The sequence below is a fragment of the Rutilus rutilus genome, assembly GCF_951802725.1.
Source record: "Rutilus rutilus genome assembly, chromosome: 24".
NCBI classification, from domain to species: domain Eukaryota; kingdom Metazoa; phylum Chordata; class Actinopteri; order Cypriniformes; family Leuciscidae; genus Rutilus; species Rutilus rutilus.
Window position 1 is genome coordinate 4,971,811 of NC_140228.1, and position 24,614 is coordinate 4,996,424.

The following is a 24,614-nucleotide window of genomic DNA, read 5'->3' on the forward strand; positions in this document are numbered from 1 at the left end:
GTGTGTAAAGCTCCTTTTTTTAAAAAATAAAACCATGTATTATGTATTATATGTCGCCACATAGCTCCACGACGTAACTCCAGCAGGGCAGCTAGCTGTCTCTTCGTTTCTGTGTTGTCGGTCACTAGCGCGCAAGCGCAAGGCAACACTGTGTGCATGTAATACTCATTAGGGCTGTCAAAATTGCTCAAAAATGACGTTCGAATATTCCCTCTAAAAAAAACACATAGCCTATATTCGAACTATTCGAACATCTGGTTGCGCATTTTGTCAATGACGCGCATTACGTCAATAACAGGACAAATTAATACAAAGAGACATAACTACTTGTATAGGTTTATTTAAGTTTAAACATATTTGACAACGTATTACCTACACAAAAACAAATAAATCAACTAATGGCCAAGACCGCAGACCTCACTCTCGCTCACTCGCACTCGCAGGCACTCTCTCTCTCACCCTCACGCTCATGCTGCGTTCACACCAAACGCGAATAGAGCGTCTGGCGCGAGTGATTTCAATGTTCAATGATTTCTAACTGCGCATAGTTATGCGCATAACGGTTTTAAATGAACAACAACAAAGCAAATGTTGAGTGCTGATCAAGAGTTTTGTGCAAGCAATTTAAGGTCGCGACTCTTATATAGCAGGCTTCATTCAGTGATTGAAACAAATATTATTAACATTAATTGAAGTTTTACAGTATATAGAACCGACATTGAACGCTCCGAGCGAGCTGTGCTGTGGTAAACATGAAACTTTTCCTTGACATGAAACGGTAAATAATCAAACCAGTGGAAGCCTGCAGTGCATGAAACTGCTGTATCTAACCTACCTTATTCATGCAATATCGATTCAGTCAGTACAGTAGCCTACACACACTTTAGTAATGTTTCTGTTTAACGTGAACGCTTCTTCCTGTTACCTGTCCCTGACCCCTCAGGCAGCGCGCCCACTCGCAAAGCAGACAGCCGCGCCTCTGCTACCGCGGGCGTTTTTCCACATTTGAATATTCATTTTCACCATCGAAATTCTGTTTTTTAAAACTATTCGAATATGTATTCGAATTTAGAATATTCGTTGACAGCCCTAATACTCACGGGAGTTGTAGTGTCGTAGTGTCACACTTATTTCAGATGCCTTTTGAAAAGACTACAATTATTCAACCCGCCAAAGTGGCTAGTTGGAGTTACCCGCCACGAGCAAAATCCACCCGCATTTGGCGGGTTGGCGGGTGTTAATGTCAAGCCCTGCTAATGACTAATGATTGACAACATCTTTGTCCATTCAGGAGAGTTGCGTTCGGGTCCTTCTTTACCGAGGAGCCAGTAAGGAGATGAAGAACAAACATGGTCAAACCCCCTTCCAGGTAACTGTGTGCTATCAGTTCTAATCACATGAATTATTATAAATGCATGTGGGATGTTTCACCGCTGTACTGAACATTTAAAGGCTAGTGAAACAAAAAGACATTCACATTAAGTGCACAGATAAAAAATTAACACACAGTAGCAAGTGTTTGTGCAAATGGTTGTCCTCATATCCTCAAATTAAAGATTGCATTGTTGCAAAGTACATTGTAATGCTGCTTTTACAGGTTGCTGTGATGTCGGGCCATTTTGAACTTGGAGAAATCATCAAAAATCACAATGATGCAGATGTTGGTGAGTGTGCATCTTTATAACAGAAAGAAATGATAAGTATACCAAAGCTCTCTTCCAAAGTCTAGCCTATGTAGGCCGCTCTTTAAGACATCATTGGTGTGATTTTGTTGTCTAGAAAGGTATCTAGTCTCATGTATCCTTTACAGAGAAGCCAAAATTGTGACAAGCTCAGTGTAAAAAAAACAAAGTGCTGATGAACAGCAGTTTAATCTAATTAAAACAGACTGTTTTACTCAATATTTGTGTTTTGTGCATTATTTATTCTTATTAGAGTATTGCATCATTCGGTTGTTTTTTTTAATTGTTAAATAAAATAACATAAATATTTTAGGAAAAACTTAAACTTAAAAAAACTTGAACAAAAAAGAGAAATGTTGCTTTGGCAACTAACTGAAATAAGTTGAAGTTGAAGTACTAAAATTGCTAAAACAAACAAAAAAATGAATTAAGGCTAAATAGAAATATGCAAAAATACAAAGGCACATAACAACGTTACTATAATAGTATATAATACTAAAATAACACTGTCAGGAACAGTGTCGTGTTGCCCATGTTTCTGCCTTTGTACTCTTTCCAAATTCCTTGCTTTTGAAGTTCCTTAGGAGGCAGATGCCTAAGTAGACAGTAGACATCAAGGCCTCTCACTAAGTTTTGGAGCAGAGCCCATCTCTATGTAATCTCTTCTCCTTTAATCTTTTATTTTCTTTCCCATCAGTTCCATTTTTGGAAACTCCCAAATACGCTCCTCACTTTCTGGACGGGATGTTGAATCAGCCCATCGCGGCTGGCCTTCAGCATCCTCACCCGCTGCTCCGTGCCAAGAGCGAGAACACGATGACGACGCTCATGGATCCCGTAGCGATGCCCACCGCTGCCGCCAGCATGCCACCTGCTCAGGTAGCCCTTAACCCCCTGCTGGCCATCAAGGGAACACACAAGCACAGACATCAGTCGCCAAATCATTCGTTTTCTCTCGTTTCAATCAGACTCAACGCCGGGCCTCTTTCGCTTTGAGGAGCTCCAGCAGTCCCCGTGGAGCCCGAACCCGGTCCCCGTCTCGTGGGAGGGAGGGAGGAGAGAAGGAGGAAAAGCAGGAAAAGCAGCAAAAGCAGCGAGGGAGGCAGGGGTGAGAATGGATACATAAAAAATGTCTATGGTGGTCGTCTTTGGCCATTGCGGTGATGATTTTCAAAAGCAGATCCTGTGAAGAGTTTATTTTTGGCAGATTTGGCAGGTTCACTGGGTTTGTTGATGCATCATTTTCATCCAACAACACTAAATAAAAGTGCACTAAATGCAACTAGAAACACACTCACACATATAATTGAGTCTCAATAAATAGTTGAAATGAATCAGTGAATTTTTTGAGTTATGAGTTTTAATTTACACTAACCATCTGAACGAAGAAATAAAATAAATAGACTAAAATGAATTAATAATAAAAATGAGAAAAAAAAATACATAAAAGTATATTTCAAATAAAAAAATTATAGAAAGTGCATAATAATAATAATAATATAATGCATAAAATGTCACTATTATAGTTTTTATTGATATTTTGAATTAGCTTTATTGTTAAATTTTGTTTAGTCAAAATTTTTTGTAATCTTGTTATATACTTTTGTCGTCTTTGTTTTTCAAAAATAAAGGTTTAGGTTTAATTGATTTTTTTTTTTCAGTTCAGGTTTAGTTTTAGTTTTTATTTATTTATTTCCAGTTAGTAATTTTAGTGCTTCAGCTTAAACTTATTTCAGTTAATCGCCAAGGCAACATTTATAATTTTTATTAAGTTTTTCATCTAACACACATATATATATATATTTATTTATTCAGTTTTATTTCAAATAATGAATCAGATTTAGTAATGCTTGACATGAAGTTTGATTATTGTAGCTAAATTATGGAAAAGCTACTGTTTTGTGGAAAATACTGAAAAATGTAAACGCTAGTTGCAAAGGCTAGTTACTTACCAATGCTGTGTAAAGCAAACAGCAAATCATGACAAACAGCACAAATCTTACGGTCTGGGAAAAACGGTTCAGCCTGTGCTGCAAAATCAATCATCAGGCTCTCAGCAGGCGTTACAAGAGCGACTCCTGCTAGGATGAGCTGTTTTTTAAACCAAGTTCAAACCGATGGAAATGAGAATCACCTTAGGGCATCATAAATTAATAAATGAATTTCCCAGGATGCCTCTGGGTTGTAATTACCTTTCTTTTTTTTTTTTTTTACCCCGTCGTTTGATTTCCATGGTAAACGAGTCTTTGGTGACTAAACAATCTCAGGCTGTCAGGAACTCTTCCGGGTCATATTTCAAACCAAAATCAAAACAATTATTAAGTCAAAACAAATTAAGTCTTAAAATTAAGTTAAATTTGTTTTACATCGCAACATTATTTTCATAATAATTTACCAGATTTTTCTCCCAGTTTTCCTACTGCAATACAGGGATTTCCAAACCCACTGAGAGTTTAATTTAATATTTTAATAATTTAATAAATTAAATAACTTAACAAAATATTTGCATTTACATTTGAATGATTTGATAAATTATTATCTTTTTATCAACTGTAGCTTCTGTTATATTGCCTTTATTTATGCTGAGTTGTAATTTTTTTAATAAAACAAAACATGATAATGAGGACCTAAAAAGAATCACAATTAAGAATAATGGAAATTACAAGAAAATAATAATTAAAAAGTAAAATGTCTCGATGCATTACAGTAATGAGAAAGGAAAATGGGCTTGATTGTCATGTCAATTTTTAATGGCCCAAAAAATAGCTTCTTTTTAATTTTTTTTCATGATATTTTAAGCAAAATGTCATTTATTTTGCTTTTGGGGTGAAATGTGATCAGCCATTTATATTCACCCATAGATTCAGAGAGTAGTTTATAGACATTTGAGACATTTGCTGTTCAGTAGTGCATAAACATCAAATTTCAAGTGTTAATTCATGTTTAGACCCTTACCTCTGTCATTGTGGGGTTTTTTACATGCAAACTGTCAGCACTGATTTCTGTTGCTCTCTTATGTTACCATTACAGAAGCTCTGACTCACTGTTTTGCACTGTTAGGCTTCTGGCCAAAGCTCCGCTGCCATACTGAGTTAATTCTTACTCAGTGGGTTAGAAACAAACACTGTCTACTGTGTAAAAGAATCAATCATCTGGCTAAAACCTTCATTCTATGGAGTCTGTACAGTAGTATACCTAGAATATATTCAGACTAGACTGGGATACTTTTACATTTGGTCTTGAAAATTTGGTTACATCCTAGAAATAATCATTTTGTATGGTGGTTTGGGCCCATGGTGTTCAATAATGGATGGTATCCAAATATTAAGGAGTTATGACAATCACATTCCTGCACAAAATCCTTGGAAACTTATCCTATAAAATAAAATAAAGCCAAGCCAACATTATAAATGGGCTCTAATGCACCCGCCTACACCATTTTTTATTACTTTGGATAAGATACAACTTTATGCCTGCATGTTATTGTGTTTTTGTATTCTTCTGTCTTTCCAGTGTTATTTTAGAACTTTATATATATATATATAATATAGTATTAATATAATATAATATAGTATTTATTAACTTTTATTTTAATATTTTCAGTCTCAAAAATTATGTTTTTGTCATTTTATCAGATTTTGTATTTCAGTTTTAGTCATTTTAATTTGTTGCCAAAGCTAAATTTTTATTTGCTTTTAAGTTTCTAAGTTTGTATTTTTGTCTAGTTTTTCTATATACAGTGGCTATAATTTATATATATATATTTTTTTATATATTTTTTTACTACTTAAACTTATTTCAGTTAGTTGCTTAGGCAGCTTTCAAAAAATGTTGTTCAAGTTTTCTAAGTTTAAGTTTTTCATCATTTCATTTTATTTTATTTCAGCTTTATTTGAATTACCGAAAACAATTTTAGACTGTTAACGGTCAGTGTTTTGGTAGCAGGACAATTGCCCTTTTCCCCTATCACATATTTTAGAAATCATCATAAATTAGGTATCATTCAAAAGCTAAAACACTCAAAATTCATCCCGTGAAAACGTTTGAAATTTGACGTTGCATTACATTGGACACAGTACTTTAAAACCTTTTAGCAGGCTCAATTTTTGTCAAATCAACTTTTAATTTGACTTTCCAGCAATTTTAGAGTCCAAATTATTTAGTAATAATATATTAGTTCAGTTCATTTGCTTTAGAGTAAACTTAAACTTCTATAACATTTTTACACTTTCATTATTTGAAGCTACTTTCACTTCTGCAATAATCTAAGTACCTCTGGTCTGTATTCCAAAGCATTTATGAACTACAGCCATTTAAGGTCAAATTTGTGTTCAAAAAGGGAGATGACCATTAACAAGTTAATAGTTTTAGTGTTAGTGAACAGTGACGGAACTGTTATCCGTCTGTGTGTGTGTGTGTGTCGGTTGTAGAGGGGGCGGAGGTCAGAGGAAAAGGCTCTACAGTGCCGTTCCAGGCCGCGTGTTTGTGGCGACACGTTCTCACTCTGCTCACGGCGAGCGTGAGATCAGCTTCAGCAAAGGGGACAAGGTCAAAGGTCAGATGATCTTTCTCATTATGTCCTTCTCTTCAAATCAATATATATTAAAAAAATGCATGAAAAAATCTTACATTTTCGTCCTGTTCGGTTTCACTCAACTGCATTCCCAATGCCAATTAATGTTAACGTTAAATATTTAAATCTACTTAAAGTGCTGTCAAACTCTTCTCGCTCTCAGTGTTGGGCGTAGGTGAAGGAGGATTCTGGGAAGGAACAGTGAAGGGCCGCACTGGCTGGTTTCCTTCTGAATGTGTAGAAGAGGTGCTGCCCCAAAACCAGGAGCAGCACACAGGTAGTGTATACGAACAAACACACACCTGAGCTCTCTTTAATATCTCAATTTTGAGAGAAAACAACAAAGAGAAAAAGTGGAAATCAATTAGACTTTTATTCGGAGTCTCAACAGGGTCTCAAACAGTGCTCAGGTTTGTAGAGGTCCTGGAAAGAAAAGTCAAAGATCTCGATATGAACTCAAACGTTTCTCATCAAATGCTCTCAAGATAAACAGTAGAAGGAGTAGGAGAAACATCTGAGACAAAGTTTAAACAAAACTGTGAATGCTAGTTCTCCTGACCTATGAAACATTAACATCTTCTGCTGACCCATCTAAATGTGAACTTATGACAGACCATATTATGCCCTTTTACAAAGTCTTGATGTTGTTTTAGTGCTCTACTAGAACAGGTTTTCCTGCTTGAATGTTGATTATTTTCCTCATATTCTCCATTGTTGCAGCTCCTCTCCTCCCAGTCTGTCAGTAACGCTCTGGGCCGGGTTTCCCGATAACGATGTATCTTAGCTCTTAAGAGCGCTTTCTACGTGCAAGGTTACGAACGCTCGCAGCAATTCCACGAGCGTTTCCCAAAAATGAACTTAACATGAACGCGCGAGAACGCGCTCTACGTGCTACTCTACGTGCTACTCTACGTGCTACTCACGCTCTACGTGCTACTTAAGAGTCGCTGTCCATTCGCGAAGTGCTGAAATATAACCTTATATGGAATCGTATTCTGAACGTTTAACCTAATAATTGTCATATGTTGTGGATTAGCAATCAAGACAAGTCTATATAAAGCATCTATAGGCGGAGGCACTGACAAAATGGCGGAAAAAAAAAAGATACCTTTCAAAAAGATGCAATTAATGTCCTTTTAGAGGAGATAGAGCGAAACAAAGATGTAATTTTTAACAGATTTAAAGAATTTTTATTTTTTTTTTTGTTCATTCATTTAATTTTGATTAAAATTATTAGATTAAATTATTTCTATTTTTTTGTTTTGTTTTCTGACATTTTTATTTATTTAATTTATACATTAATTTAACCAACAACAAAAAAAAGAATAATAAAGTGTACAATAAAGTACAATCAAAACCTTATATTATAATCACATTGCATTTGAATAAAGTTAAAGGTGTAATCTGCCGGTTGTCCTGCAGGTGTCCTCATAAATCTGTCTTCTTACGATGCACTTGGGGATGTACGATTACTCCAGAGCACTCGTAGTTCTACGAAGATTTTCAAGTGCTACTTAAGATACGATGCTTTTGGGAAACAGACCATAATATTAAGATCAGTCGTACGATCGTTTAGGCTTACGATGCTTTTGGGAAACGCAGCCCAGTTTAGTTCCTGTCTCTATGAAGCCCCTCCTTCTGAAAAGCACACTGTGCTCTGATTGGTCGGCTGGATCAGTGTGTTGTGATTGGTCAAGCGCTTCGAGCGTGTTTGGCCCTTACCATAACCGCCAGTTTCAACACACTACTAACTAAGGCCCTGATCACACCGAACGCGTGTTTTGCAGTGAGAGGTGGCTTTTAAAATTGTTTTCCTATGGCAGTGAGTGTTTTTGCAGCTGAAAAAAAATGCAACTCCGAGCAGAAAAGGCGCCTGACGTCATCGCGTTTTTTTTCCACTGTCCAATCGGATGAATGGAGAGGCGGGCCTTCCGTTGTAGTGACGAAAGCTACAGTTGCTTTGAACTTCCAGAGAGTGCGACGATGGAGGATAAACTTGTGGTGGCTGTCGTTGGTTACCAGGAGCTTAAAGACTTCACGAACCGTAACTGCCACAATGTTAACAGAAAGTAAATATTAAGTTAATAAAAGGCAAATATGACGTTTACTTGACTGACAGGACAGCTGTTTCTGTGGTTGCCTAGCAACATAAAAAACACAGTACCTGCCACAATGTTGACAGAAAATAAATAAAGTTAATAAAAGGCTAATATGACGTCTACTTGACTGACAGGACAGCTGTTTCTGTGGTTGCCTAGCAACATAAAAAACACAGTACCTGCCACAATGTTAACAGAAAATAAATAAAGTTAATAAAAGGCTAATATGACGTTTACTTGACTGACAGGACAGCTGTTTCTGTGGTTGCCTAGCAACATAAAAAACACAGTACCTGCCACAATGTTAACAGAAAATAAATAAAGTTAATAAAAGGCTAATATGACGTCTACTTGACTGACAGGACAGCTGTTTCTGTGGTTGCCTAGCAACATAAAAAACACAGTAACTGCCACAATGTTAACAGAAAATAAATAAAGTTAATAAAAGGCTAATATGACGTCTACTTGACTGACAGGACAGCTGTTTTGGTGGTTGCCTAGCAACATAAAAAACGTTTTCGAACCTGAAAAATGCGTTCGGTGTGATCGGGGCCTAACTCAACCAGGCCCCGCCCCTTTATTCTGCATATGAATTATTTAAATGAGGAATATCGTGACGTGTTTGTTCCCGGAAGAAAACTCAAGACTTCAATGGAGGCGTTTCAGGGAGTTGAGATAATAACAGAGAATAACTCTCTCTGTAGGGACTTCGTAACCGTAATCCTGAAACACAACAGTGAATTAATTTCTTTATGAATCCTTTATGGGTCCTGTTCTCTTTTTTGAGGACGTCCCCGAGAGCTTTTCCCTGTGGTGGTTTGCCTACTCTCATAATCTTCATGCGCACGACACACAAATATGCAAAATCACATCAATTTGAATACATCACACTTCCACTTACACAGATATACACGCCTACATGTGCTAACAGTCGGAGTGTGTGTGTGTGTGTGTGTGTGTTTCAGAGAGCCGCAGTGAGAAGGTGAAGAGGAAACTGTTTCGTCATTACACAGTAGGAACGTACGATGGCCTCGAAGTGCCCAGGTGGGAACAGAACAAAATCTGTATTCACATATTATATGAATATTTCAGTTTGAATTAAGTGGACATTTATCTGGTTTACTATTAATTGTAATAATATCAAATGTATTTAATATTTAATAATAATATATTTAAATAATATGATAATATTTGTAACAATTATATTTTAATTAAATAATTTGCAAATTATATATATAAACTTATGTAGAAATTATTAAAAAAACGTATATATACAGTATCCGCATCATTACTCCAGTCTTAAATTTTACACAATCCTTCAGAAATCCTTATAATATGCTGATCATTTTTGTGGAAACTGTGATAATTGTTTTCCAGATTCTTTGATGAATAGAAAGTTCAAAAGAACAGGATTTATTTAATGCATCCTTACTGAATAAGAATATTCATTTCTTTCTTTCAAAATAAAATTGACTGACACCACACTCATGTTAGGTAATATTCCATAATTTCTAAATACTTTAGGTACAGTAGAAATATATGATCGGAATAAAACTCTCCTTGTTAACATAATATATACGTTAAAACTGAACTTAAATCGTGGTTTCACTTTGGTTGTGCTTTTGTGTGTGTGTGTGTGTGTGCACGCCTATGTGTGTGTGTGTGTGTGTGTGTGTGTGTGTGTTTGTGCAAGTATAAACTAAACTGTACATGTTGATCCAATAAAATCTGTTGATGGTTTTTAGTCAAATGGATTCACCATAAGAAAGATTAGCTGCTACTTCCTGTTTCAAACGTTTGCTGGCAGGTGCAAAAAGCGAGTCTCTGCCTCCACTAGACGGGAATGCAAATGTCACAGCCACTTTCAAAAAATTACACAACAATGTTTGGATCTGTGGCTCTCATGTGGAATATTAACACATGCGGTGTGAGCCACTGCTGTCTCTCTGCTCAGATCTGCCTCTCTCTCACTCACGGTGCATCAGCTGAAAAGGCTTGGTTTCCAGTGAATATGTAATAGTGTGTGCATAGCTTGTGTTATGTACAACTAATTGCGTATGTATGCATGGGTGTGTGTGTGTGTCCGTGCACATATAAGCTGTCTTGATCATCTGTTGCCATGCAGGCCGAGTGTGTGCGATGAATACCAGTATCCGCTCGCATTTCTCTCACCCACTCATCAATATCCCACAATTTATCTCCAGTACTGTATGAAAGGAGTAGCTCACCCAAAAAATGAAAAATCTGTCATTTACGCACCCTCATGTCGTTCCAAACCTGTACTCTGTTATTTTTTTATATGTCCAGACAGGGACATTTGTGAAGAATGTTTATGCAGGTCTTAGTAACCCAAAGATTTTTTTAAGAATTTTTTTTTTTTTTTTTGAAAGAAGTCTCTTATGCTCAATAAGGCTGCGTCTATTTGATCAAACAGTAACCGTATTATTGTGAAATATTATTACAATTTAAAATAACTGTTTTCTATTGTAATATATTTTAAAGTAATTTATTCCAGTGATCAAAGCTGAATTTTCAGCATCATTACTCCAGTCTTCAGTGTCACATGATCCTTCAGAAATCATTCTGATATGCCGATTTCTGAAACATTTCTGATTATTCTCAGTGTTGGAAACATTGTGCTGCTTCATATTTTTGTGAAAACTTATTTCTTTTTCAGGATTTTTTGATGTATAGAAAGTTCAAAAGAATGGTATAGCCATTATAAATGTTTTTTTTCTGTCACTTTTGATCAATTTAATGCATCCTCCTTGCTGAATAAAAGTATTCATTTCTTTCATAAAAACATTTTTATTGACCACAAACTTTTTAACAGTAGTGTATATTCTCACTATATCCACAGTCTTCTGAAGTCATATGATGGTTTATTTGAGGAAAAGATTTCTGAAATCTCATTTGTGTTTGAGTCATTGAAAAATGCACTACATTCAACAACATTTGCACTGCTTTTATAATGTCTGTTTTTGCCATGCACCATCAAAGTATCATGAAAGCAATCAATACACAAGTCATTATAAAAATATCTGTACCATGAATGCAAAGTAAGTCGCTTTGAGTGAAAGCGTCTATGCATAAATGTGACCCTGGATCACAAAACCAGTCATAAGTCGCACGGGTATCTCTGTGGCAAAAGCCAACAATACATTGTACTGGTCAAAATTATTGATTTTTCTTTTATGCCAAAAATCATTAGGATATTAAGTCAAGATCATGATCCATGAAGATATTTTGTACATTTCCTACCGTAAATATATAAAACATGTATTTTTGTGAGTGAATGCAGCACAATCGCCAACATAAATGGACAACTTTAAAGGAGATTTTCTCAATGTTTAGATTTTTTCCAGATTTCAGATTTTCAAATAGTTGTATCTCGGCCAAACATTGTCCTATCATAACCACACATAAATAGAAAACCTATTCATTCAGCTTTCAGATGATGCATAAATCTCAATTGCAAAAAATGTACCCATGTGTACCCAGGTCCAGGGTCACAAATGTAAAATGTTCCAAAAATGTTTTAAAGAATGTCGGTAGCCAAACAGTTTATGGACCCCATTGACTTCCATTGAATTTCTTTCCATACTATAGAAGTCAATGGAGTCCATCAAGTGTCTGGTTACCCATATTCTTCAAAATATCTTCTTTTGTGTTCAGCAGAAGACAGAAACTCTTACAGGTTTGGAACAACTTGAGGGTGAGTAAATGATGACAGAATTGAACTTTCCCTTAAGATTTCATTCGGTTTCTCATCCAAAGTTATCTTATGGCTTCAGGAAGCCACAGTATATGTCCTTGGAGATACTTTGACAGCCCTTGCTCACTATAGGCTTTCATTATATGACAAAGAGCAGCGTGAACGCTCAGCGTTTTCACAAATCATACAGGCTTGAAACGAGTGCAGGATTCTCGTTTTTGAGTGAACTATTCCTTTAAAGCATGTTTCTCTCCCACACTTGTTTCTTTCGTTCTCTCCCTCCTCTCTTTTCACACAACCCCTCCTCGTTCTGTCTCTCTCTGAATGTCGCAGTGACTGAATGTGAGCTCTGTTAAACCCTCCCTTTCTCTCCCTCCTCCTCACTCGTTCTTAAGCATGTAGGCTCTAGGTTTGCTCGGTGTCTCTCTCTCTCTATCTCTCTCTCTCTCTCTCTCTCTCTCTCCTCCTCTGGCTGTGTGTGCGCTGAGAGACGAGGGGCCGGAGAGGAGGAGGACTCAGAGGAGGGGGGGGACATGGCAATGGGGGGATACGGAGAGAAAGACCTGTCTCTCCCTCTCTCCCTCTCATCCTCATGGCCCTCGCTCGGTCCCCAGAACCGCAGCGTCTGGTTCATTTACAGGTATCGGCTGCTCCATTCTTTTATTGTCGCTGCGGAGAGAGAGGTAGAGCGAGAGAGAGCGAGAGAGGCAGATGGATGCTCTGAAGAGGTAGCAGACAGACTGTTGAGCAGAATCAATGTTTTCATATACAGTATATATCATCTGTGTGTGTGTGTGTGTGTGTGTGTGTGAACAGTCTGCTCTTTTAATCGTAATCAGATCCCTCTTCTGTGCGTGTGTGTATGCGTCTATACGTGTGCATTTGAGTCGTGAATGTGTCTGTCATTGTGCATACGATGGTGGAACAACACGTCAGAAAACCTTTTCCTGCTGTGCGTGTGTTTTAAATGAGTTCATGTGACATGCATGTGTGTTTGTGAATCATTGAAAGGGGTATGAGTCACTATGGGTGTATATATGTGTGAAAGTGTGCATCATAGAAAGTTGCGATCCTTCGGGGTTGATCAAATACGGCATGAATGTGTGTGAGTATTCCTGGCGTATCGTCATCTATGCATCACAGTCCTTCCCGCTGTCAATCCTACACAGATGCGATATGATGATGCTTTTCAGAACGGTGTTAAAGTAGGAAAATGCTGGTAAAATTCGAGACGGATCAACTTCTAGAAAATGAGCGAACTTGTCACGTGAGAGGATTTTGTCTTTGAAAATCACAATTTCAATAATAATAATAAAATAAAAAAAACGTTCAGCTTATGGTAAAGATGTTAAATTGTAATCATCTTCAGTTGATAATCTGAATATCATTTCATTAGCATCTTGTGATGCTCCTGGATTGAACAAATGTGGCATAAATAGGTGGATTTTAAAATGTTGGGATTGTCATTGGTTGGAAAAATGTGATTTTTGACATCTAAAATTGTAAAATTTTCTGTTTGTAGTAGGGTTTTGGCTCGGGTTCGTCATAAGTGTTTATAATTAGCTTTATGTAAGAACTAGAAGTCTAAAGTGTGTCATTTGTTAGTTAAGTACAGTACCTCAGTACAGTATAATGATGCATTTAAACGGATGGTTGCTCTTTCCAAACTCTTGTTAACATATTGCCATTTTGCATCACAGTATTTTCCGCTATCATTCAGGCACATCTGATGTGTTTGTTGTTAGATGTGTTAAACCTTGTGTTTGCCAATTCTGTGGGTCGTGTGCTGTATCCATGATGGATGATGATGCCATTCAGAACGCTGTTTAATTTGGAAAGTTTTGCTGTTGTGTCGGACTAAAATTTGAGACGGTTCGACCTCTAGAAAATTAGCAAACTTGTCACGTGAGAGGATTTTGTAAAAAAATGTGTTAAATTGTCAATTTTATATACAGAAACTGAACTTATTTTAGTTTTCCAACACTGATAATCTGAATATTAATTTGTTTGCTTGTTTGTGATGCTCCTTGATTGAACGAATGTGGGATAAATATGCTAATTTTAAATAGCTAACTGTGCTGTATCCAAAATGGATCTCCAGGATTATGGGGATCTTATCTATATGCCTGTGGAAGAAGATAAAGAAGACTGTAATATCACTACAGATTTAGCTAATGGAAAGAGCTCACAGGCACTATAAAGTCATTTTTTTTGTTGATTTAGTAAATTGAGATCCATTTTGATCAACATAGGCTGACGTAAAGCTAATAATGGAGAATGTTTCACATTTGTTTTGGATAACATTATGTGAAGGTGATGTACATGTCAGCAACTGGTTATTTATGGTAGATAAATGTTCCTATCGCAGCATTGTTTGAACATCCTAAACTTAAATGACATACATTAGGGAAAATGTATTTTATTAAAATTCTCACAGCCAAAATGTAATGTTTGGAAAAGGTTCTAAATTTGTTGCAGGTGATCCATGTGGTAATTCTTGCTAGCTGATGAGAGTACAGGCTTTGCGTTGTAGCATTAATTCAGCTGGAGGCATTCAAGCATCAGAACAAAGATATTTTGCCTTGACATCGCAGTCAGAACACACAATGTTCAAAATGATAGAGCTGAGCCGACAAAACATAATGTTAGTCTGTAACTGTCATTGTCTTTGCTCTGTACTAACTGCACACTTCTAGCCTACAAACCCTCATACATTCACCATGGTAACCATAGTGTCCGCCAAAATACCATAGTTACTAACGTTATCGTTGCTACTGTAAATCCAACATATATGACATTTCAAAATCTATTTTTGAGCTTTAGATAGAAGCTGTGTTTTGGAACATGGCAGCTGGTTTCTAACCGGTCCAAGCTGGTCAATACCTAACGAAAGCTGTACTTTAACTGGTTTGCCAGCCACAGCTTGACCACTTAATGCTGTAACTCGTTTTCTGCTGATTCAAGATGATTAACGTGCTTGAAACGGTTAAAAATCGAAAAAAGGTTTACAAAACAGCTACATTTTCCTGTGAATTCAGAACAGTGTTATTTTAGTATCATTAATGTACTTAGTGTAGTTTTTATATTAATATTTAGATTTTAGTTTGATTTTATTTTATTGTTACATATTGTTTTCGTCATGTCTATATAGTTTTTTATTAATTTGATTTCAGGTATAGTCATTTTAGTACAAACAAATATTAATTATTTATTGGCTTTGGCAACTAACTGAATTAAAATATTTCAATTTTTATTTATTTTATTTTTTGGTTTTAGTTTACGATCATAACCCAGAGTGATATTCTCAAATGATGACAAATAATTTCTTAATTTTGATTCTGGGTTGATGAAATGAGCTTCTGCATGTCTGCGAGTCTTTCACACGAGCTTCGAAACACCTCTGTCTTTTTCTCTCTGACAGTGATTACATCATAAAGGAGAAAACTGTACTTCTGCAGAAAAAAGACAATGAAGGCTTTGGTTTTGTGCTCAGAGGGGCCAAAGGTGAGTGATGGACATCATCGAGCTCTTTTCTGGTTTGATAACAGCAGCACGTCATGACATGGACAGATCTCATCTGTGATTGTGATCTATGATCTCTAGCCCAGACTCCTGTGGAGGAGTTCAGCCCGACTCCTGCCTTTCCGGCTCTGCAGTATCTGGAGTCTGTGGACGAGGGGGGCGTCGCGTGGCGGTCCGGTCTGCGGATGGGGGACTTCCTGATCGAGGTCAGCAAAGAGCTCGCCTCCTTAGATGCAACCATGTTTTAGACAATAAATGCACGGATTTTATTAGATAAAGAGCCACAGACAGCTATACAAATACAGATTGAACGCAAAGCCAAAACGAGTTTAGCGGTGTAGTCTCCTGTCTGTGAGGTGTTAAACCCTAGACTGAACAAATCTTAACACCTACACTGAGGTGATAAGCCTCACTGTGATACTTGTGTTACTGACTTTAATTTGATTCTGCAAGAGAAGATGACGTGGAGCTTGTGTACCCTGTATATGCCATCTTGCAAAATATATTTGTATTGATGCATCTCCAGACGCTTCGGCCTGTTAGCAAACACCTTCACCTCACGGGTCCCGGCTGGTTAATGTGGAGTGTGAATCATGTTGAATCATTTTGAAACAAGTCTGATGATAATGCTTAAGACGCCCACTTGTGTTCCTCTCTCTCTAAACTGCAAATCAAATTTCCTTTCTTATATAATTGTCAAATATAATTTTATTTAAAAACAATCTTTGTAAAGCTATGTGTACCGTGAAAGTCACTTGAACTGAATAATGTGGTAGAACGTTTAGGGTCGGTAAGGTTTTTAAAATGTTTTTGAGAGAACTCTCTTATGCTCACAGAGGCTACATTTATTTGATAAAAAATACAGCAAAAACAGAAATATTCTAAAAAATGATTGCAATTTAATTTATTGGTTTTCTATTTTAATTTATTGTAACATGTAATTTATTCCTGTGATGCAACGCTGAATTTTCAGCATCTTATATATTTTTGTGGAAACCGTGATACGTTTTTACAGGATTCTTTGATGAATAGAAAGTTAAAAAGAACAGAATTTATTTGAAATAAAATCTTTTGTAATATTATAAATGTCTTTACTGTCACTTTTGATCAATTCAAAGCATCCTTTCTGAATAAAAGTAATAAGTATTTAAAGAAAAACCTTACTGACCCCAAATCTTTGAACGGTTGCATATCTTACAAAATATCTTACAGGGTTAGTTCACCCAAAAATGAAAATTCTGTCATTAATTACTCACCCTCGTGTCGTTCCAAACCCGTAAGACTTTCGTTCATCTTCGAAACACAAATTAAGATCTTTTTGATGAAATCTGAGCGATTTCTGTTCCTCCATTGACAGCTACACAACTACCACTTTGACGCTTCAAAAAGTTCATAAAAAGATCGTAAAACTAATCCATATGAATTGAGCAGTTTAGTCCAAATTTTCTGAAGAGACTCGATTATTTTATATGATTAACAGATTTAATTTAGGCTTTTATTCACATTTAAACATTGTTTAGCGAACATAAACAGAAGTTTAACCGAACCGGCTTGACGCAGGAGAACAAATCATTTGCAGAAGCTCAAACGTGCTGCGTAACGCGAGAATGAACCTCATTGGTTCTTACTGAAGCTCAAACGTGCTGCGTAACGCGAGAATGAACCTCATTGGTTCTTGCTGAAGCTCAAACGTGCTGCGTAACACGAGAATTAACCTCATTGGTTCTTGCTGAAGCTCAAACGTGCTGCGTAACACGAGAATTAACCTCATTGGTTCTTGCTGAAGCTCAAACGTGCTGCGTAATACGAGAATTAACCTCATTGGTTCTTGCTGAAGCTCAAACGTGCTGCGTAACGCGAGAATGAACCTCATTGGTTCTTGCTGAAGATCAAACGTGCTGCGTAACACGAGAATTAACCTCATTGGTTCTTGCTGAAGCTCAAACGTGCTGCGTAACACGAGAATTAACCTCATTGGTTCTTGCTGAAGCTCAAACGTGCTGCGTAACACGAGAATTAACCTCATTGGTTCTTGCTGAAGCTCAAACGTGCTGCGTAACACGAGAATTAACCTCATTGGTTCTTACAGAAGCTCAAACGTGCTGCGTAACACGAGAATGAACCTCATTGGTTCTTGCTGAAGCTCAAACGTGCTGCGTAACACGAGAATTAACCTCATTGGTTCTTGCTGAAGCTCAAACGTGCTGCGTAACACGAGAATGAACCTCATTGGTTCTTGCTGAAGATCAAACGTGCTGCGTAACACGAGAATTAACCTCATTGGTTCTTGCTGAAGCTCAAACGTGCTGCGTAACACGAGAATTAACCTCATTGGTTCTTGCTGAAGCTCAAACGTGCTGCGTAACACGAGAATTAACCTCATTGGTTCTTGCTGAAGCTCAAACGTGCTGCGTAACGCGAGAATGAACCTCATTGGTTCTTGCTGAAGCTCAAACGTGCTGCGTAACACGAGAATTAACCTCATTGGTTCTTACAGAAGCTCAAACGTGCTGCGTAACGCGAGAATGAACCTCATTGGTTCTTACAGAAGCTCAAACGTGCTGCGTAACGCGAGAATGAACCTCATTGGTTCTTACAGAAGCTCAAACGTGCTGCGTAACACGAGAATTAACCTCATTGGTTCTTACAGAAGCTCAAACGTGCTGCGTAACGCGAGAATGAACCTCATTGGTTCTTGCTGAAGCTCAAACGTGCTGCGTAACACGAGAATGAACCTCATTGGTTCTTGCTGAAGCTCAAATGTGCTGCGTAACACGAGAATGAACCTCATTGGTTCTTACAGAAGCTCAAACGTGCTGCGTAACACGAGAATGAACCTCATTGGTTCTTACAGAAGCTCAAATGTGCTGCGTAACACGAGAATGAACCTCATTGGTTCTTACAGAAGCTCAAACGTGCTGCGTAACACGAGAATTAACCTCATTGGTTCTTACAGAAGCTCAAATGTGCTGCGTAACACGAGAATGAACCTCATTGGTTCTCGCTGAAGCTCAAACGTGCTGCGTAACACGAGAATGAACCTCATTGGTTCTTACTGAAGCTCAAACGTGCTGCGTAACACGAGAATGAACCTCATTGGTTCTCGCTGAAGCTCAAACGTGCTGCGTAACGCGAGAATGAACCTCATTGGTTCTTGCTGAAGCTCAAACGTGCTGCGTAACGCGAGAATGAACCTCATTGGTTCTTACTGAAGCTCAAACGTGCTGCGTAACGCGAGAATGAACCTCATTGGTTCTTACTGAAGCTCAAACGTGCTGCGTAACGCGAGAATGAACCTCATTGGTTCTTGCTGAAGCTCAAACGTGCTGCGTAACGCGAGAATGAACCTCATTGGTTCTTGCTGAAGCTCAAACGTGCTGCGTAACACGAGAATGAACCTCATTGGTTCTTGCTGAAGCTCAAACGTGCTGCGTAACGCGAGAATGAACCTCATTGGTTCTTGCTGAAGCTCAAACGTGCTGCGTAACGCGAGAATGAACCTCATTGGTTCTTACTGAAGCTCAAACGTGCTGCGTAACGCGAGAATGAACCTCATTGGTTCTTACTGAAGCTCAAACGTGCTGCGTAACACGAGAATGAACCTCATTGGTTCTTACTGAAGCTCAAACGTGCTGCGTAACACGAGAATGAACCTCATTGGTTCTTGCTGAAGCTCAAACGTGCTGCGTAACGCGAGAATTAACCTCATTGGTTCTTACAGAAGCTCAAACGTGCTGCGTAACGCGAGAATGAACCTCATTGGTTCTTACTGAAGCTCAAACGTGCTGCGTAACGCGAGAATGAACCTCATTGGTTCTTACTGAAGCTCAAACGTGCTGCGTAACACGAGAATGAACCTCATTGGTTCTTGCTGAAGCTCAAACGTGCTGCGTAACGCGAGAATGAACCTCATTGGTTCTTACAGAAGCTCAAACGTGCTGCGTAACGCGAGAATGAACCTCATTGGTTCTTACTGAAGCTCAAACCTGCTGCGTAACGCGAGAATGAACCTCATTGGTTCTTACTGAAGCTCAAACGTGCTGCGTAACACGAGAATGAACCTCATTGGTTCTTGCTGAAGCTCAAACGTGCTGCGTAACGCGAGAATGAACCTCATTGGTTCTTACAGAAGCTCAAACGTGCTGCGTAACACGAGAATTAACCTCATTGGTTCTCGCTGAAGCTCAAACGTGCTGCGTAACACGAGAATGAACCTCATTGGTTCTTACTGAAGCTCAAACGTGCTGCGTAACACGAGAATGAACCTCATTGGTTCTTGCTGAAGCTCAAACGTGCTGCGTAACACGAGAATGAACCTCATTGGTTCTTACTGAAGCTCAAACGTGCTGCGTAACACGAGAATGAACCTCATTGGTTCTTGCTGAAGCTCAAACGTGCTGCGTAACACGAGAATGAACCTCATTGGTTCTTACTGAAGCTCAAATGTGCTGCGTAATACGAGAATGAACCTCATTGGTTCTTGCTGAAGCTCAAACGTGCTGCGTAACGCGAGAATTAACCTCATTGGTTCTCGCTGAAGCTCAAACGTGCTGCGTAACACGAGAATGAACCTCATTGGTTCTCGCTGAAGCTCAAACGTGCTGCGTAACACGAGAATGAACCTCATTGGTTCTTGCTGAAGCTCAAACGTGCTGCGTAACACGAGAATGAACCTCATTGGTTCTTACTGAAGCTCAAATGTGCTGCGTAATACGAGAATGAACCTCATTGGTTCTTGCTGAAGCTCAAACGTGCTGCGTAACGCGAGAATTAACCTCATTGGTTCTTGCTGAAGCTCAAACGTGCTGCGTAACACGAGAATGAACCTCATTGGTTCTTGCTGAAGCTCAAACGTGCTGCGTAACACGAGAATGAACCTCATTGGTTCTTACTGAAGCTCAAATGTGCTGCGTAATACGAGAATGAACCTCATTGGTTCTTGCTGAAGCTCAAACGTGCTGCGTAACACGAGAATTAACCTCATTGGTTCTCGCTGAAGCTCAAACGTGCTGCGTAACACGAGAATTAACCTCATTGGTTCTTGCTGAAGCTCAAACGTGCTGCGTAACGCGAGAATTAACCTCATTGGTTCTCGCTGAAGCTCAAACGTGCTGCGTAACACGAGAATTAACCTCATTGGTTCTCGCTGAAGCTCAAACGTGCTGCGTAACACGAGAATGAACCTCATTGGTTCTTACTGAAGCTCAAACGTGCTGCGTAACACGAGAATTAACCTCATTGGTTCTTGCTGAAGCTCAAACGTGCTGCGTAACACGAGAATGAACCTCATTGGTTCTTACTGAAGCTCAAATGTGCTGCGTAATACGAGAATGAACCTCATTGGTTCTCGCTGAAGCTCAAACGTGCTGCGTAACACGAGAATGAACCTCATTGGTTCTTACTGAAGCTCAAACTTGCTGCGTAACGCGAGAATGAACCTCATTGGTTCTTACTGAAGCTCAAACGTGCTGCGTAACACGAGAATGAACCTCATTGGTTCTCGCTGAAGCTCAAACGTGCTGCGTAACACGAGAATGAACCTCATTGGTTCTTACTGAAGCTCAAATGTGCTGCGTAATACGAGAATGAACCTCATTGGTTCTCGCTGAAGCTCAAACGTGCTGCGTAACACGAGAATGAACCTCATTGGTTCTTACTGAAGCTCAAACTTGCTGCGTAACGCGAGAATGAACCTCATTGGTTCTTACTGAAGCTCAAATGTGCTGCGTAATACGAGAATGAACCTCATTGGTTCTCGCTGAAGCTCAAACGTGCTGCGTAACACGAGAATGAACCTCATTGGTTCTTACTGAAGCTCAAACGTGCTGCGTAACGCGAGAATGAACCTCATTGGTTCTTACTGAAGCTCAAACGTGCTGCGTAACACGAGAATGAACCTCATTGGTTCTTGCTGAAGCTCAAACGTGCTGCGTAACGCGAGAATGAACCTCATTGGTTCTTACTGAAGCTCAAACGTGCTGCGTAACACGAGAATGAACCTCATTGGTTCTTGCTGAAGCTCAAACGTGCTGCGTAACGCGAGAATGAACCTCATTGGTTCTTACACGTCATATCTGATGTGTGAGTTGATTAATGTTCTCACTCAATTCATATGGATTAGTTTTGCGATCTCTTTATGAACTTTTTGAAGCATCAAAGTGGTAGTTGCGTAGCTGTCAAGGGAGGGACAGAAAGTCTTACGGGTTTGGAATGGCATGAGGGTGAGTAATTAAAGACAGAATGTTCATTTTTGGGTGAACTAACCCTTTATGTTACTATTGATTCAAAGTACAGTGTCGCCATTATCGCTGTTTTCTCACAGGTGAATGGAATCAATGTAGTGAAGGTGGGTCACCGGCAGGTGGTGAACATGATTCGCCAGGGCGGGAACAGCCTGATGGTGAAGGTCGTCATGGTTGCACGAAATCCTGAGATGGAGGAAATGCCTAAGAAGAAAGGTCAGGGTCTGCTTTTACTGTGGATGTGTCTGTGGGAGTATGAATGAATGGCATTGCAGACAGTTTTTGATTTGATTTAATAGCGCTCTCTCCTTACCTTCAGTTCCCCAGCAAAGTAAGCGGCTGACCCCTCCGGCTATAGCTCTGCGCTCCAAATCCATGACTTCAGAACTGGAGGAGATGGGTACAATCTCACAAACACATATCCTCACCTTACATACATATACATGCATGAAATACATGTTAGTATATTAAGCAGTTTTATACCAAACTTATTATCATGCATTGTCATCTTTTTGACTGATAATGTGCTTATTTTTCTCTCTTCTTTGCACACAGTGGAGAAAGGTCTGTGCAATCACTTGTCATTTTGAAATATTATATTATTATTTTAAAATGAATGACCTAAAACTATCCACAATTCACACCAAAATAATATATATATATATATATATATATATATATATATATATTATTTACAAAAAAGAATGTACTTAATTGCCACAAAATTGACTTTTGTGTGTGTGTATATATATATATATATCATTTTGTGGCAATTAAACATTAGTTTTTTTGTCATTTTCATTCATTCACAATGTTTCTCAAGGCTATTATCATCATTAGATTTTCATTGATGCAAGTTTTTTTTAACGATATTTGTATTTCACAACCATAATGTATAAATACTTCATTATTTAAAAACATAGTACATTATACATATTTTTGTCATGAAAATGCCACAGTGAAAAACCAAAATGAAACTTAAAACAGGCTTAATTTTTAATAAGCAAAAATATGTTTTCTGAATTAAGGATGAAATATATTTTAGTTTTCTGACATGTTTCATGAAATCAACTGTTTAATCTCATCAAAATGTTGTAGAGAGTTCTTTCAGTAATCTGTCTTCTCATATAAAATGTTCCAAGGATATGAATTTATTATTCTGTTGGTAGTAGTAGTAGAAATTACGCTGTGCTTTTAACTTAACCATGTGCTACCCAGAGGTTGTGGTAGATTTTAAACAACGAACAACTGTATGTGATTTACATTTATTAATTATAAAATGTGTTTCTGGTCAACGACAATGAAAACATGTTACAGTGTTTGTTGGCTGTCAGTCGTCTTCTCAGTTTGTTACCATGACAACTCAAAATAGATTGCAAACTTGAGAAACATACTTGATGAGTGTTAATACTGTTACAAGGGAATCATTTAAATGAATGACACAAAATTACATTGTCACCATAGTGTCCAGTAAAGCGTGCACTTGTGGGAAGTTATTGCATATGTAAGATTACTCACTTTCTGTTACAGCTGCCACCCCATGGAAGAAGCCAGGTGATTTATCTTTTGATTTTGCTTTAATGGGTATGTGGATGTCAGTTATCAAATGCATGATGATGATGATGATGATGAAATTTGTACTGTGACTGCCTCAAGTTAGCACAGCTATCATATGGGAGGCATTTACTGTAAGAGCAATTCATGAAAGTTTCTCTGGGATGTATGAATGTGCCTTGTAAGCTGTTTGTTAGGATCATTATGGTCAGATACATGTGTAACTGTGTATTTGTGTGTGAAGTTGCACATTTTTTTTAATGTGTTTTTTCTCTATGCTCAGATCATTCAGAGAGTTCTCAAGCTCCAGAAAAGAAGAAGAGCGTCTATCAAATGGCCCTTAGTAAGAAATCTTCCTTTTTATTATGACATCGTTTATATCCATCTCCTGCTATACATTTCTCTTTATGTCTTAAAATATATTTTAATGTATATTATGATATATGCACATGGCTTCACCTCCAGTCTGACTGTCTGTTGAATAAAAAGACCAAATGGCAATAAATATGTTTTCATGATTTATAGCATGAATGGCGTCTTTTTTTATCCTTTCGTTCTCCAGATAAGCTGGACGAGATTCTAGCCGCTGCTCAACAGACAATTAGCACATCAGACTCTCAGGGTCACAGAGGTCATGGGGGCAAGAAGGAACGAAACAAGGGCTTAAACGCTAATGAGGTAACATCTCGGTTTCATTTATCTCTGTAATGATTAACAGTGATTCGACAGTTTTGAGGAAGCTACTTTTAAAGCTAGTTTCTCAAGTTACTCATAATTTAAAGCTACTCATTTGAAAAAGTGGAAGCTACTTAAAGGTGAAGCTATGGATGATATCTTTTTGTCATCTATCTCCAGCATAAACTTTAACAAACTACATTAAAAACATTGTAATGAACAGCAGCATATAGCTAAATATTTCAGCATAAAAAAGTTCTAAAATGCTGTGCAGAGACTCAAATCGGTGAACCATCCGAACAAAACAAGTCACTAGAATGAATAGGATTTTCTAGCATTATACATGAGAGAGAAGTTTGAAAAGCCTGTTTGAATATTGCATCAGCTTACTCCGCTGTAGAGTAGCACATGACATCAAAATCCACCGCTTCTCGTTGGAAAAAGTAGCTACAAGATAAGCTTCAAAGGAGTTATATACAGTACACAGCTTTGAAACTTAGTAGCTTTGGTTGAAGAAAGGGGTTCTTTATAGTATATTGCTACAAATGACCA

General features: G+C 38.0%; 1 protein-coding gene and 1 gene segment (V, D, J or C); one reads left to right on the forward strand and one right to left on the reverse strand.

The window, feature by feature from the left end:
* The window catches only part of LOC311284461 (Ig kappa chain V-III region MOPC 63-like), a 945,935-nt gene that overhangs the window by 798,415 nt on the left and 122,906 nt on the right, over positions 1-24,614 (reverse strand).
* LOC311283851 (SH3 and multiple ankyrin repeat domains protein 1) overlaps positions 1-24,614 on the forward strand; it is a 55,013-nt gene that overhangs the window by 21,620 nt on the left and 8,779 nt on the right. Inside the window, exons 10-23 of one of the 2 annotated variants that reach the window (XM_084398591.1) lie at positions 1,292-1,369; positions 1,598-1,664; positions 2,380-2,561; positions 2,651-2,790; positions 6,113-6,237; positions 6,419-6,532; positions 9,320-9,398; positions 15,491-15,573; positions 15,673-15,797; positions 21,914-22,049; positions 22,153-22,233; positions 23,364-23,417; positions 23,671-23,730; positions 23,950-24,065. In XM_084398591.1, coding sequence (XP_084254717.1) covers positions 1,292-1,369; positions 1,598-1,664; positions 2,380-2,561; positions 2,651-2,790; positions 6,113-6,237; positions 6,419-6,532; positions 9,320-9,398; positions 15,491-15,573; positions 15,673-15,797; positions 21,914-22,049; positions 22,153-22,233; positions 23,364-23,417; positions 23,671-23,730; positions 23,950-24,065 — 1,440 coding nt within the window. The remainder of the gene's footprint in view (positions 1-1,291; positions 1,370-1,597; positions 1,665-2,379; positions 2,562-2,650; positions 2,791-6,112; positions 6,238-6,418; positions 6,533-9,319; positions 9,399-15,490; positions 15,574-15,672; positions 15,798-21,913; positions 22,050-22,152; positions 22,234-23,363; positions 23,418-23,670; positions 23,731-23,949; positions 24,066-24,614) is intronic. The other variant, XM_084398592.1, reaches the window with a different exon arrangement.